Source organism: Chlorocebus sabaeus, chromosome 8 (assembly GCF_047675955.1).
Source record: "Chlorocebus sabaeus isolate Y175 chromosome 8, mChlSab1.0.hap1, whole genome shotgun sequence".
Lineage (NCBI taxonomy): Eukaryota > Metazoa > Chordata > Mammalia > Primates > Cercopithecidae > Chlorocebus > Chlorocebus sabaeus.
The window spans coordinates 42075371-42089523 of record NC_132911.1 but is presented as its reverse complement, the minus strand read 5'-3'; the positions used below and the strand labels follow the sequence as shown (position 1 = coordinate 42089523).

Sequence of the window (14153 nt, the reverse complement as noted above, 5' to 3'; positions counted from 1 at the left end):
TGGGGAAGGAAGGTAGAGAGCTTCCTGGCCTGGGCTGCTCACGGGTAGGCATCCACTGAGGACCTGCAGGCACTCCGCTCCTCCTGCTCCCTTCTACCTCTACTCCACCACTAAGCCCTGTTGATTCCACCCCTTAAATATACTTCTCTCTCTCTTTTTTTTTTTCCTTAGACAGAGTTTCACTCTTGTTGCCCAGGCTGGAGTGCAGTAGCACGATCTCGGCTCACTGCAACCTCCGCCTCCTGGGTTCAAGCAATTCTCCTGCCTCGGCCTCCTGAGTAGCTGGTATTACAGGCATCCGCCACCACGCCTGGCTAATTTTGTATTTTTAGTAGAGACAGGGTTTCTCTATGTTGGTCAGGCTGGTCTCGAACTCCCAACCTCAGGTGATCTGCCTGCCTCTGCTCCCAAAGTGCTGGGATTACAGGCGTAAGCCACTGCACCAGGTCTAAATATCGTTTAAGTCTGCCCACCCCTCTCCATCTCTCACCTGGACGACTCCAAAACATTCAGACCTGGTCTGCCTGCATCCCTGGGATGGTGCCAGTGACACTGTAGTAGCAGCCACCGAGAGCTAGTTGTTAACTATTCAGGAATCTGGCCGGAGCAGGCTGTTAAACTGCTGGTGGCTTGAAGTCAGCCCTGGTGGGAGTAGCTACCCCATAAGAACTGCTGCACACTATGGATCAGGGCATTTCTTCCCAGAGCTGATTTTTTCCTAGCACGCCGTCCACTGCTTGGGCCCTCCCAATCTGTTCCCATGGGCACAGCACCTCCCTCTAACATCGTTCCACAGCTCCTCCATAAAAACAAAACCTCTTCAGCTGAAACTGCCCAAAAAACACCACAGGGTCTGACTCACACAGTCCACCCTCAGCCACCCAGGCACTTGTACCCCATCCTCCCCTCGGGCCACACTGGCCTTCGGTCCTGCCCACTTGCCACACCTGCCCTCCACAGGGGCCCTCAGGAGCCTCTCCCTTGGCCTGGAACTCTCCTCCCACCTTCTCTGCCAAGCTGACTTCTAATAGGACCTCAGTTCAAGTGCCACTTCCTTGGGGAACCTTCTCTGACACTGACTGATCCCACCCCAACGGAAGGTCTCAGTGCACTGGGTCCTTCTCCCAACTCTCACTTTATAATACTTAGGAGCTTACATTTATAATTAGTTGACTAATGGCTCTTTCCCTTCTCCAAAGGTCTGCTTTAATCACCACTGTACACATAATAGACATTAGATAAATATTTGTGGACTGGCAGAGTGGATGATTTGGGGCACCTAGCACATATACGTCACGCACTTGCTACAGGAGAACTGAAGGAACTCCAAGGCCAGACCCAACCCTGGCTGACCAGGAATGCACGGTCCTGACGACACTTACTCTCGTCAGACAGGAAGGGCGGCACGGGAGCCGGCCTGGAGAAACTCACCGGGAGAACCAGTTCCCACGGAACAAAGTCATCCCAAACAGGTTTGTGGAGGAGGTAGCCTAGAGTTCATCCTGGAGGAACGTGGAGGAGAGGGAGGCCTGTCCAACGAGAGGGCTCAGCACCCAAACCAGGGGCAGCCAAGGGGAGGAATGACAGAGAGGCAGGTGCAGACAAACTGCATGGGGTTCAGCCGGCAGGAGGAGGAAGCTGGCTTTTGGCTTTTTAAAAGTACATAACAGGCCAGGCGCCTGTTAGTGGCTCATGCCTGTAATCCCAACACTTTGGGAGGCCAACATGGACAGATCACTTGAGGTCAAGAGTTTGAGAACAGCATGGCCAACATGGTGAAACCCTGTCTCTACTAAAAATACAAAAACTAGGCTGGGCACAGTGGCTCATGCCTGTAATTCCAGCACTTTGGGAGGCCGAGGAGGGTGGATTGCCTGAGGTTGGGAGTTCAAGACCAGCCTGGACAGCATGGTGAAACCCCGTGTCTACTAAAAATATAAAAACTAGCTAGGTGTGGTGGCAGGTGCCTGTAATCCCAACTACTTGGGAAGCTGAAGCAGGAAAATCGCTTGAACCCGGGAGGTGGAGGTCGCAGTGAGCCGAGATCGCGCCAACGCACTCCAGCCTGGGCAACAGTTTGTGACTCCGTCACACACACAAAAAAGAAAAATTAGCTGGGTGTAGCCGGGTGCGGTGGCTTATGCCTGTAATCCTAGCACTTTGGGAGGCTAAGGGGGGCAGATCACAAGGTCACGAGATCGAGACCATCCTGCCTAACACGGTGAAACCCCATCTCTACCAAAAATACATAAAAAATTAGCCGGGCATGGTGGCAGGTGCCTATAGTCCCAGCTACTCGGGAGGCTGAGGCAGGAGAATGGCATGATCCCGGGAGACGGAGCTTGGAGTGAGCCAAGATCACGCTACTACACTCCAGCCCGGGTGATAGAGCAAGACTCCGTCTCAAAAAAAAAAAAAAAAAAAATTAGCCAGGCATGATGGCGCTGCCTGTAATCCCAGCTACTCAGGAGGCTGAGGCAGGAGAATCGCTTGAACCCAGGAGATGGAGGCTGCAGTGACCCGAGATCACACCTGTCTCAGCTGAGCGTGAGACTGTCTCAAAAAAAAAAAAAAAAAAAAAAAAAAGAAAACATGGGAAGTGCTTCAGGGTCTGGGAAAAGATTTTATGGATAAGCACAGTTAACAGAGGCAAAAGTAGACAAATGAGATTACATCAAACTAAAAAGCTTCTGCACAGCAAAAGAAAAAACAGAGTAAACCTATGGAACCTGTGGAGACAACCTATGAAATAGGAGAAATTGTTTGCAAACTATCCATCCAACAAGGGATTAATATCAAGAATATGCAAGGAACTCAAACAACTCAACAGCAAAATAATAAATCATCCAATTTTTAAAATGGGCAAATGATTTGAAGAGGAATTTCTCAAAGACTTACAGATGGTCAACAAGTATATGATAAAATGTTCAATATCACTAATCATCAGACAAATGCAAATCAAAACCACAATGAGATGTCATCTCACCACAGTTAAAATGGCTATTATCAGAAAGACAAAAAAGAACAAACGAAGGCAAGGATGTGGAGAAAGGGAAACTCTATACACTATCGGTGGGAATGTAAATTAGCACAGCCATTATGGAAAATAGTATGGCGGTTCCTTGAAAAACTACAAATAAGGCTAGCGCAGTGGCTCACGCCTTAGTTTCAACAGGTTGAGAGGCTGAGGCAGGCAGATCACCTGAGGTCAGGAGTTCGAGACCAGCCTGGCCAAAATGGCAAAACCCTGTCTCTACTAAAAAAATAAAAATTAGCCGGGTGTGGTGGCACACACCTGTAATCCCAGCTACTTGGAGGCTGAAGCAGAACTGCTTGAACCCAGGAGGCAGAGGTTGCAGTGAGCCGAGATCATGTCACTGCACTCCAGCCTGGGTGACAGAGCCTGAGACCAGCCTCCGTCTCAAAAAAAAAAAAGAAAAACTATAAATAGAATTACCATATGATCCAGCAATCCCACTAGTGGGTATCTATACAAAGGAAAGGAAATCAGTTTATCAAAGAGATATTGGCACCCTCATGTTTACTGCAGCACTATTCACAATGGCCAAAATATGAAATCAACCTAAATGTCCATCAATGAACAAATGAATAAAGAAAATGTGGTACACAGACACAATGGACTCTCTTATTCAGCCATAAAAAAGAATGAAGTCCTGCCATCTGTGGCAACATGGATGAGCCTGGAGGGCATTACATTAAGGGAATTAAGCCAGGCCCAGAGAGGTAAATACCACATGTTCTCACTCATCCGTGGGAGCTAATAAAAAACAGATCTCAGTTGGTTAAAATCAGTAGACTGACACCTGGGATTACCAGCACTTTGAGAGGCTGAGGTGGGAGGATCACTTGTGTCCAGGAATTCGAGACCAGCCTGGGCAACAGAGACCTCCTATCTACAAAAAAACCAAAAAATTAGCCAGGCATGGTGACACATACCTGCAGTCCCAGCTACTCAGAAGGTTGAGGCAGAAGGATCATTTGAGCCCAGGAGGTCAAGGCTGCAGTGACCCATGATGGCACCACTGCTCTCAGCCTGGATGACAGATTGAGACCCTATCTCCAAAGAAATTAAAAATTTAAAAAAAAAAAAAAGGCCAGGCATGGTGGCTCATGCCTGTAATCCCAGCACTTTGGGAGGCCAAGGCAGGCAGATCGCCTGAAGTCAGGAGTTCGAGACCAGCCTGGCCAACATGGTGAAACCCTATCTCTACTAAAAACACAAAAATTAGCCAGGTGTGGTGGTGCACGGCTGTAATCACAGCTACTTGGGAGGCTGAGACTGGAGAATCACTTGAACCCAGGATACGCTGTTTGCAGTGAGCCGAGATTGTGTCACTGCACTTCAGCTTGGGCAACAGAGCGAGACTCCATCCCCCAAAAAAAAAAAAACTGATCTCAGCCAGCCACGGTGGTTCATACCTGTAATCCCAATACTTTGGGAGGCTGAGGCGGGGGGGATCACCTAAGTTCAGGAGTTCAAGACCAGCCTGGCCAACATGGTGAAACCCCATCTCTACTAAAAATACAAAAATTAGCCAGGTGTGGTGGCAGGCACCTGTAATCTCAGCTACTCGGGAGTCTGAGGCAGGAGAATCGCTTGAACCTGGGAGGCAGAGGTTGCAGTGAGCCAAGATCGCGCCATTGTACTCCAGCCTGGATGACAAGAGCAAAACTCCATCTCAAAAACACAACAACAACAACAAAAAACTGGTCTCACAGAAGTAGAAAGTAGAACAGTGGTCACCAGAGGCAGGAAAGGGTGAGGGTGTGGGGGGGAATAGGGAGAGACTGGTTAATGGGTACAAAATTATAGTTAGGTAGAATAAGTTATAGTATTCTATAGAACAACAGGGTGACTACAGTGAATAAAACTTTATTATACATTTCAGGCCAGACGCAGTGGCTCACGCTTGTATTCCAAGCACTTTGGGCAGCTGAGGTGGGCGGAACACCTGAGATCAGGAGTTCGAGACCAGCCCGGCCAACATGGTGAAACCCCATTTCTACTAAAAATACAATAATTAGCCGGGCGTAGTGGTGCACACCTGTAATTCCAGGTACTCAGGAGGCTGAGGCAGGAGAATCACTTGAACTTGAGAGGCGGAGGTTGCAGTGAGCCAAGATCACACCACTGCACTCCAGCCTGGGCAACAGTGCTAGACTCCATCTCCGGGAAAAAAAAAAAAAAATTATTGTATATTTCAAAATAGCCAGAAGAAAGAATGTTGACTGTTTCCTACAAAAAGGATAAGTGTTTCAAGTGATGAATATGCCAATTACCCTGATTTGATCATTATACATTATGTATCAAAATATCACATCGTCCCCCATAAATATGTACAATTATTATGTGTCAATTAAAAATAAAAACAGGCCAGGTTCAATGATTCATGGCTGTAATCCCAGCACTTTGAGAGGCCAAGGCAGGAAGATCACTTGAGGCCAGGAGTTCTAGACTAGCCTGGACATTGAGAGACCAACATCACTACAAAAAAATAAAAAAAAAAAAACCTCAGCTGAGGCCATGTCCCATGGCTCAGGCTGTAATCCCAACATTTTGGGAGGCAAAGGCAGGAAGACTGCCTGAGGACGCGAGTTCGAGACAAGCCTGGGCAACATAGCAAGACCCCATCTCTACAAAATTAAAATAATTCTCACTTTCATGTGGATCTGCTTATTTTGTACCATGCAATACTGGGAAGACATCATAATTAGCAAATATTATAAATACTTTTTTTTTTTTGAGAAAGGGTCTCATTTTGTAGCCCAGGCTGGAATGCAGTGACACTGTCTCGGCTCACTGAAACCTCCGCCTCCTGGGTTCAAGCGATTCTCCTGCCTCAGCCTCCTGAGTAGCTGAAGTTACAGGCACGTACCACCACAGCAGCTAATTTTGTATTTTTAGTAGAGATGAGGTTTCACCATGTTGGCCAGGCTGGTCTCAAACTCCTGACCTCAAGTGATCCTCCCTCCTAGGCCTCCCAAAGTGCTGGGATTATAGGCGTGAGCCAATGTACCCGACATTTTAAATAATTTCTAAAAAATGGTTTTGAAACAAGGTCTCCCTCTGTCACCCAGGCTAGAGTACAGTGGCACAATCATAGCTCACTACAGCCTCAAACTCCTGGGCAAGAAATCCTCCCACATCAGCCTCCAATGTAGTGGGACTACAGGTACGCACCATGGCTGCCTAATTTTTTTTTTTTTTTTTTTTGAGATGGAGTCTCAATCTGTTGCCCAGGCTGGAGTGCAGCAGTGCAATCTCCACTCACTGCAACCTCTGCCTCCTGGGTTCAAGCGATTCTCCTGCCTCAGCCTCCCAAGTAGCTGGGACTACAGGCACATCCCACCAAGCCTGGCTAATTCTTTGTATTTTTAGTAGAGATGGGGTTTCACGGTGTTAGCCAAGATGGTCGCCATCTCCTGACCACGTGGTCCGCCTGCCTCTGCCTCCCAAAGTGCTGAGATTACAGGTATAAGCCACCACGCCCAGCTGGCTGCCTAATTTTTAAAACTTTTTTGTAGAGACGAGGTCTTGCTATGTTGCCCAGGCTGTTCTTGAACTCCTGGCATCAAGGAATTAAAATATTTTAAACTATTTAATTATCCTCATCCTTTAAATTTTCCTATTTCTGTATGTTTTATAACATATATCAGTATATATTAGTACATGATATTTTACTGTAACCATATATATATATATATATATAATACAGACTAAGAGCTTAACTTTTTTTTTTAACTGTTTATTTAGGTGACATAGTCAATAAAGCTTGGAGACCACTAACCTGGAGTCAGCTCAGAAGTCCTGAAGCCCTCTTCCCAGTCCCCTATTCACTGTCCCAAGATGACCAAAGCCAAAGGTGAGCCCTTGGCCCAGTAGGATCAGAGAAAGTGGAGGCAGTGAGGAGGGAGCCTGGCTTCCCGCCCCTCCCCAAGCTGCACAGAGGGCCTACCTGATTGTGCCATCGGATGACATTTCCAAATCCCCCTGTCCCAAGGCGCTCTTTCATTTCCCAGGCCCCACATGTCTGAGTTGTCAGGGAAGGTGACCAGCTCATACTGATGTCGTGCTAACTCTGTAAGCAATTTGGGATGGGGAAAAAAGGTTAGGATTAAGAAAAAAAAATGGAGCTCAAAGAGATGGAGAAGGCAAGAGATATCACTGCTCTTGAATGGGAGAGAAGAAAAATACAACTGGTTTTTTACTTTGTAAAGAAACCAATGTGTTTGGTTTGTCCAAACTTTGTGGCAAACTTTTGTCCCTCTCACCCTCCCCCATCCCGTTGCTGTGGCATCAGGCAGGGAACAAAGTCACGGAGGGAGGCGATGTCCACGCCCTTGCCCCAGCGAGGAGATCCCCAGCTGACTCCACCAGGGGCGCCCGGGCCTGCCCGCCTTCTGCCCGAGGTGGCAGGGACAGAACCTACTTCTGAGCGTCCCCTCGGTCACGTGTTTCTTTACAACGTTCCCATAAATCGCAGGTTTCCCTCAAAGCCACCCACCCCCAAGAAGCCATCCCAGCCAGGGCTGTTTCTCCCGGCTTCCCGAACTCCAATCCGCACGAGTGAAACGCTCCCCAGTCCGCAAGCTGCGACTTTCCAGCGGCACAGAGGGGTCTTCTGGGCCTTGCAGGCAGCGGAGCGACGGGGCCTGCAGGTGGCACCCGGGCCGCACCCGCGAGGGGGACTCACCTGTCGGCAGGGACGCGGGGCAGGGGGAGGGCTCCCCGGGGCGGGGGAGGCGGGGCTGGGGCGGCCGAACCCTGGGCTCTGATACCCCTCTGAAAACATTAAAATGCGGGAATCTTAACGCGGGCAGCGCGGCGCGACTTCCTCAAACACTTCCTGCTCTGACATCACTGAGCACGTGGGCTGCGGCCGCTCTTAAAGTGGCCGCGAGGGTCGCGAGGCTGACCAGGTCCGGATGCTGCGAGCGCCGCGGGCCAGGTGGGCCTGTCCCGGGACCCGCAACCGGGCGACTTCCCGGGGGCAGGGGTGGCGTGTGGCCTGTAGAATAAACTGAGGGAAAGTAGACAGACTGTGCTCACCGATTTAAAAGAACAGCCCTGAAATGACCCCCGTTACGCCCTGTTCTCTTTAGACGAGTGACTTCCACCTGGAGCGGTTTCTGGGCCCGGGCATGGGGATTTCCTCACCCGGCCGCCTAGGCTTTCACCTCTGTGGAATTTCCCGCGCCCCTGCTGGGATGATTTAGGGACTGTTGGCTAGAACTGCCCTTGCCGCCCGCCCTACTGCGGGCGCTCCCCTGTCTGTGGGGGGTGCTTGGCTGGGTGTGGAGAAGGATCAATCACAGCTGACTCCTGAGAGGTGACAGCCCCCGCCCCCTTAAAAACAAGAAAAGATCTGGAAGTGTGAAGCCAAACTGCAGCCCCACCCCCGGTGACAGGAGGAAACCGCGAGGCGCACAGCCTAAGGTTCATCGTTCATCTCCTTCTGCTTGGAGTCAGAATGTCCTCACTGCTGAGTTCCTCCGTTTTGTGGGATTACATTAGTGGACAAAGGAGGTGTGTGTGTGTGTTGCTATATTTTATTCAAGCAGGAAAAAACTACCAAAGGAACCTGAAGATGATAATAATAGCTCACATCTATAGAGTGCTTACACAGTGCAGGGCTCTGTTCTAAATCTCTGAACTTAGATTTCCTTACTCAATCCTCAGGGCAATCCTGTAAATTGGACAATACTGCATTATTATTATTATTATTATTATTATTATTATTATTATTTCGCTCTGTCACCCAGGCTGGAGTGCAGTGGTGTGATCACGGTTCACTGCAGCCTCCAACTCTTGGGCTCAAATGATTCTCCTGACTACAGGTGCATGGCTGCCATACCTGGTGGCAGGGGTCTCACTCACTGAGTTGCCCAGGCTAGTCTCGAACTCTTGGGCTCAAGGGATCCAGCCGCCTGGACCTCCCAAAGTGTTGGAATTACAGGTGTGAGCCACCGTACCTGGTCTGCATTATTATTATTTCCGAGGCACAGGGCTGCTACGTAGATGAACTGATACTCAAACCCTAGCAACTGGTTCTCGGGTTCTTAATGGGTGGTTAAAAGTAGCATGTTAAGTTCAGAGGGAGGCAAACTGGATTTTGAATTCAGATACTGCTGTTGACTACCTCTGAGGCACTGGGGCTGGTTTGTTAAACACTCTGAGCATCTATTTCCTCTTTTAAAATTTAGGCAGTATTAGGTTGAATTGCATTTAATTGTCATTTTTTGGAAATTGAAAACATTTTTTGGAAAGCCAAAACATCAGTGGCAAAGATCAGCAGTTTCATCTGCTTCACTGTAATAGCAGGGGGACAGGTGGGCTCATAGAAAGTCATAGAAAGGAGGCCACCCCAGAGTTGTTGTGAGGGACAAATGAGGTATTGATAGCAGCAGTGCCTGACAGCCCTGGGGTTGAAGTTAACTCAGGGACAGATCTCAACCCAAACATAGGGGTCAGTGGTGTCCAGGGCTGTGCTAGGCAGGCTGGCTGCTCTGTTTCTTTTCCCTCCCCCTCCCCTCCCCTCCCCTCCCCTCTCCTCTCCTCTTCTTTCTTTTTCTTTCTCTCTCTCCTTTCCTTTTCCTTCCTTCCTTCCTTCCTTCCTTCCTTCCTTCCTTCCTTCCTTCCTTCCTTCTTTCCTTCCTTCCCCCTCCCCTCCCTCCCATCCCCTCCCCTCCCTTCCAGGCTACTTAGTTTCTTTCTCCCTTCCCCTTCCCCTTCCCTTTCTCCTTCCCTTCCCTACCCTTCCCTTCCTTTCCCTTCTTTCTCCCCCCTCCCTCTCTCTCTCTTTCTTTCTCCTTTCTTCCTTCCTTCCTTTCCTTTCCCTTTCCTCCCCTCCCCTCTTCTCTCCTCTCCTTTCTCTTTTTCTTTCTCTTTCTCATTCTCTCTTTTCCTTGCTTCCTTCCTTCCTGCATGCATGCCTGCCTGCCTGCCTTCCTCCTCCCCTTTCCCCTCCCCTCCCCTTCCCTTCTCTTCCCTTCCTGGCTACTTAGTTTCTTTCTTTTCTTTCCTTCCCTTCCCTTTCCTTCCTTCCTTTCTCTCTTTCTTTCTCTTTCTTTCTCCTTCCTTCCTTCCTTTCTCCCTTTCTTTCTCTTTCTCTTTCTTTCTCCTTCCTTTCTTTTTTCCTTTCCTTTCCTCCCTTCCCCTCCCCTCCCCTCTCTTCCCTTCCCCTCCCCTCTCTTCCCTTCCCCTCCCCTCCCCTTCCCTTCCCGGCTGCTTGATTTCTTTCTTTTCTTTCCTTTCTTTCTTCCTTTCCTTTCCTTTTATTTTTTCTTTCTTGACAGGGCCTCTCTCTATCGCCCACTTTGGAGTGTAGTGGCAGGATGCTCACTGCAGCCTTGACCTCCTGGGTTCAAGGGGTCCTCCCACCTCAGCCTCCCCACTATCTGGGATTACAGGCACACGCCACCATGACCAGCTAATTTTTAAATTTTATTTTGTTGAGACGAGGTCTCACTATGTTGCTCAGAGTTGGCTCAAACTCCTGGCCTCAAAGCAATCCTCCCACCTTGGCCTCCGAAAGTGAAGGGATTACAGGTGTGAGCCACCGCTCCTGACCTGGCATTTCTTGATTACTCCCAGCTAAATGGCAAGCTCAGCCTCAAGGCTGGAAGCAACAGGAACATGAGTAAATAGTTGTAACACAAGTAGAATAGTGCCTGCATTGTCTAAATGCAATATAAGTGTTTGCTTAATAAGTAAATTTTTTAAATAAAATATTTATTGGCCAGGTGAGGTGGCTCATGCCTGTAATCCCAGCACTTTGGGAGGCTGAGGTAGGCAGATCAATTGAAGTCAGGAATTTGAGACCAGCCTGGCCAACATGGTGAAACCCTGTCTCTATGAAAAATACAAAAATTAGCTGGGTGTGGTGGCGAGTGCCTGTAATCCAGCTACTTGGGAGACTGAGGCAGAAGAATTGCTCAAACCCAGGAGTTGGAGGTTGCAGCAAGTGGAGATCGCACCAGTGCACTATAGCATGGGCAACAGAGCTAGACTCCATCTTGGAAAAAAAAAAAAAAAATTAGGCCGGGTGCGGTGACTCAACCCTGTGATCCCAGCATTTTGGGAGGCCGAGGCAGGCAGATCACCTGAGGTCATGAGTTCAAGACTAGCCTGGCCAACATAGTGAAACCCCGTCTATACTGAAAATACAAAAATTAGGCCGGGCACAGTGGCTTACACCTGTAATGCCAGCACTTTGGGAGGCCGAGGTGGGTGGATCATGAGGTCAGGAGATCAAGACCTTCCTGGCTGACATGGTGAAACCCCATCTCTACTAAAAATACAAAAAAAAAAAAAATTAGCTGGTGCGTGCCTATAATCGCATACTGGTGCGTGCCTATAATCCAAGCTACTTGGGAGGCTGAGGTAGGAGAATCGTTTGAACCCAGAAAGCAGAGGTTACTGTGAGCTGAGATCGTGCCATTGCACTCTAGCCTGGGCAATGAGGGAAACTCCGTCTCAAAAAAAAAAGAAAAAAAAATTATTCAGCATCTGTATGTGCTGGGCACTGTGGAGAGTCTATTTCCAGTACCATGTCATAAAAAAGTTCTCTTTAATCCTGTCATCTCTGAAAAACACTGTCCCTGAGAAACTTACCGAGACATCCGCTAATATGCCAAAAGTTTACTCTGCGCTCCTGTAATTTGAATCCTCATTTTGCTCAGCTCAAAATAACTTGGCTTTCAACGGAACATAAATCTCTCTGATAAGGTCACGTATTACTAGACTTTTTTTTCTTCAGTTAATCATGGCCCAGGAAGGGGCCTCTGGGTTTTATCATATTCCAAGATATTTATTATCTTAAGCTCAATTTTCTATCCAGATAAGACATGTTTGGATATCTCTGCCTGCATCTGCTTTCTGTCCTCCTCTGGAGACATGAGCAGACTGTTTACAAAAGACATTTTCAGATTCAGCAGAAAAAGGTCCCTTTTTCTTCCTGCTTTGAGGCTGACTGTGCTATTTAGCTGTGCTATAGGGAAATCAAGAAATACTGACCAGCCAGAGTACCTAGCTCAGCCCAGGGCATTACTGACCCAGGGGATCCAAGCAATGGAATGAGATCTCATCAGAAGCACTTAGAATCTTACTGGGTTTTTAAGACCCACAGAGAGCCATCAAGTAAGGACAGACAAAGGCCAGGTAATATAAAATCACACACGAATTTGGTCTGCAGTAATTAGTACCACAGTACAGTACCTTATAGGAAAGGGGTCCTGATCCAGACCCCAAGAGAGGGTTCTTGGATCTGGTGCAAGAAAGAATTCAGGGTGAGTCAGTAAAGTGAAAGCAAGTTTATTAAGAAAGTAAAGGAATAACAAAACGGCTACTCCGCAGACAGAGCAGCCCCCGAGGGCTGCTGGTTGCCCATTTTTATGTTTATTTCTTGATGATAGGCTAAACAAGGGGTGGATTATTCATGCCTCCCTTTTTTAGACCATATAGGGTAACTTCCTGACATTACCATGGCATTTGTAAATTGTCATAGCGCTGGTGGGAGTATAACAGTGAGGACAACCAGAGGTCACTCTCGTGGCCATCTTGGTTTTGGTGGGTTAGAGCCTGCTTCTTTACTGAAACCTGTTTTATCTGCAGGTCTTTATGACCTATATCTTGTGCTGACCTCCTATCTCATCCTGTGACTTAGAATGCCTGAACCATCTGAGAATGCAGCCCAGTAGGTCTCAGCCTCATTTTACCCAGCTCCTATTCAAGATGGAGTTGCTCTGGTTCAAATGCTTCTGACAGTACTAGTGATAAGGATAAGGTTTCTGAGCACTGTTAAATTTAAAATGAAATCTTGTTCCCAGAGTAAGTCAAAGTTAACTGTCTTCTTACTCAGTCTTTTATGTCATCCACTGATCAGACTCTGCTCTCTCACCTGATGGCAATGACGCGCAGCAACACTGAGCTCCTCCGAGTGAAGAAATCATTGTTTTCTGCACAACCTGGAGCTGAATCATAGAAGAAGACAGCTTGAAAGATAAGAGGCCGTAAGGCAGACCACAGAGGTTGGGGAGGATTTCCCCAGCACCCCAGCCCCCACAGTCAGCTCTGGTTCAGCGATTTCAGCAACTCTTTCTTGACCCATCTGATTTTGTTTTATCCCAGCCCTACAGAGAAAGGACTCTACAGGTCAGGACTTGCTTCTTCAACAAACAAAAACTCCTCTGCCAGAAAAGTTGGAGAAACTAGTTTAGTCGGAGGATATGAAGAAGTCACATCCTGTTTGTTCTGGGGACCTTGTTCTGGGGACCTTGGTGGGAGATGAGGGTGGGCTGGTGGAGACAAGGATGAGAATGAACCTTACTGCAGACCCTTTGGGCTCCATGAGGAGCTGGCTGCAGAAGAGGAAGGGAAGGAAATTGGCCAGCTGCTGTCTCTGTGACTGGACTTGGGCCAATCAAGAAACTGAGAGGAGCAGGGCCAGCCAGGCTGTTGTGCCTCAAACTTAGGCAGAAACAAGAAAAGGCAACGATTTGGGGCTCTGAGTCACCCTCTCTGGAGAAAAGAGAGCTTGGAGGAGGAAATCACTTTTTGAGCTCCCTTTGCTTTTACACACACATGTGTTTATTCCAGTAAATTCAAACCAAAGAGGAAGAAGTCATGAAAGGGCAGCTGCCACCTCAGGCCGTGGTGACCGAGACAAAGGATATGGGCTGGATGTAGATGTCTAAGAAACCAACAGGTATGCTTTTCGGCTTACCTTGGTTCTGAGCGCCTACTTTTGACCCATGGGATCAAAGATATTGTTCACTGCTCCATTCCCAGCACCTGGTACATCATAGGAACTCAATAAAAATTTTACCAAATGAATGAGAGAAATGGCCAATACAAAGACTGGCCAATACTAAGAGTGAAACAGCACTCTTTAGCCTTGGGCTATGCATTGTCTTTGGAGCTTGAGAGATGTGAGTTCCAATCCTGGCTCTGTCTTTTCTCGGCTTTGTGAACTCAGGCAGTTTATTGACCCTCACGGAGCCTCAGTTTTCTCTTCCATGAAGTAGGGGGGAATAAAACCTACTCCTCATGGAGATAATATACATAAAAGTGCAGAGCCTGATGCTTGTGAAGCTCCCTTTGAATATTAGTTATTAATGCGTTACTTTTTTAA

The 14153-nt window shown here is 48.0% G+C and overlaps 1 protein-coding gene across 3 annotated transcripts in view; it reads right to left on the bottom strand.

Moving 5' to 3' along the window:
* The window catches only part of IKBKB (inhibitor of nuclear factor kappa B kinase subunit beta), a 58686-nt gene extending 50802 nt beyond the window's left edge, over window positions 1-7884 (bottom strand). For 2 of the 3 annotated variants that reach the window (XM_007962323.3, XM_007962326.3), the window contains exons 1-2: window positions 7716-7884; window positions 6978-7100 (exon numbers count right to left, since the gene is read on the bottom strand). In XM_007962323.3, coding sequence (XP_007960514.1) covers window positions 6978-7082 — 105 coding nt within the window. In that variant the 5' untranslated portion in view covers window positions 7083-7100; window positions 7716-7884. Of the gene's footprint in view, window positions 1-5066; window positions 5189-6977; window positions 7101-7715 lie in introns of those variants that run through there. The other variant, XM_037983533.2, reaches the window with a different exon arrangement.
* Between the last annotated feature and the right edge of the window lie 6269 nt (window positions 7885-14153).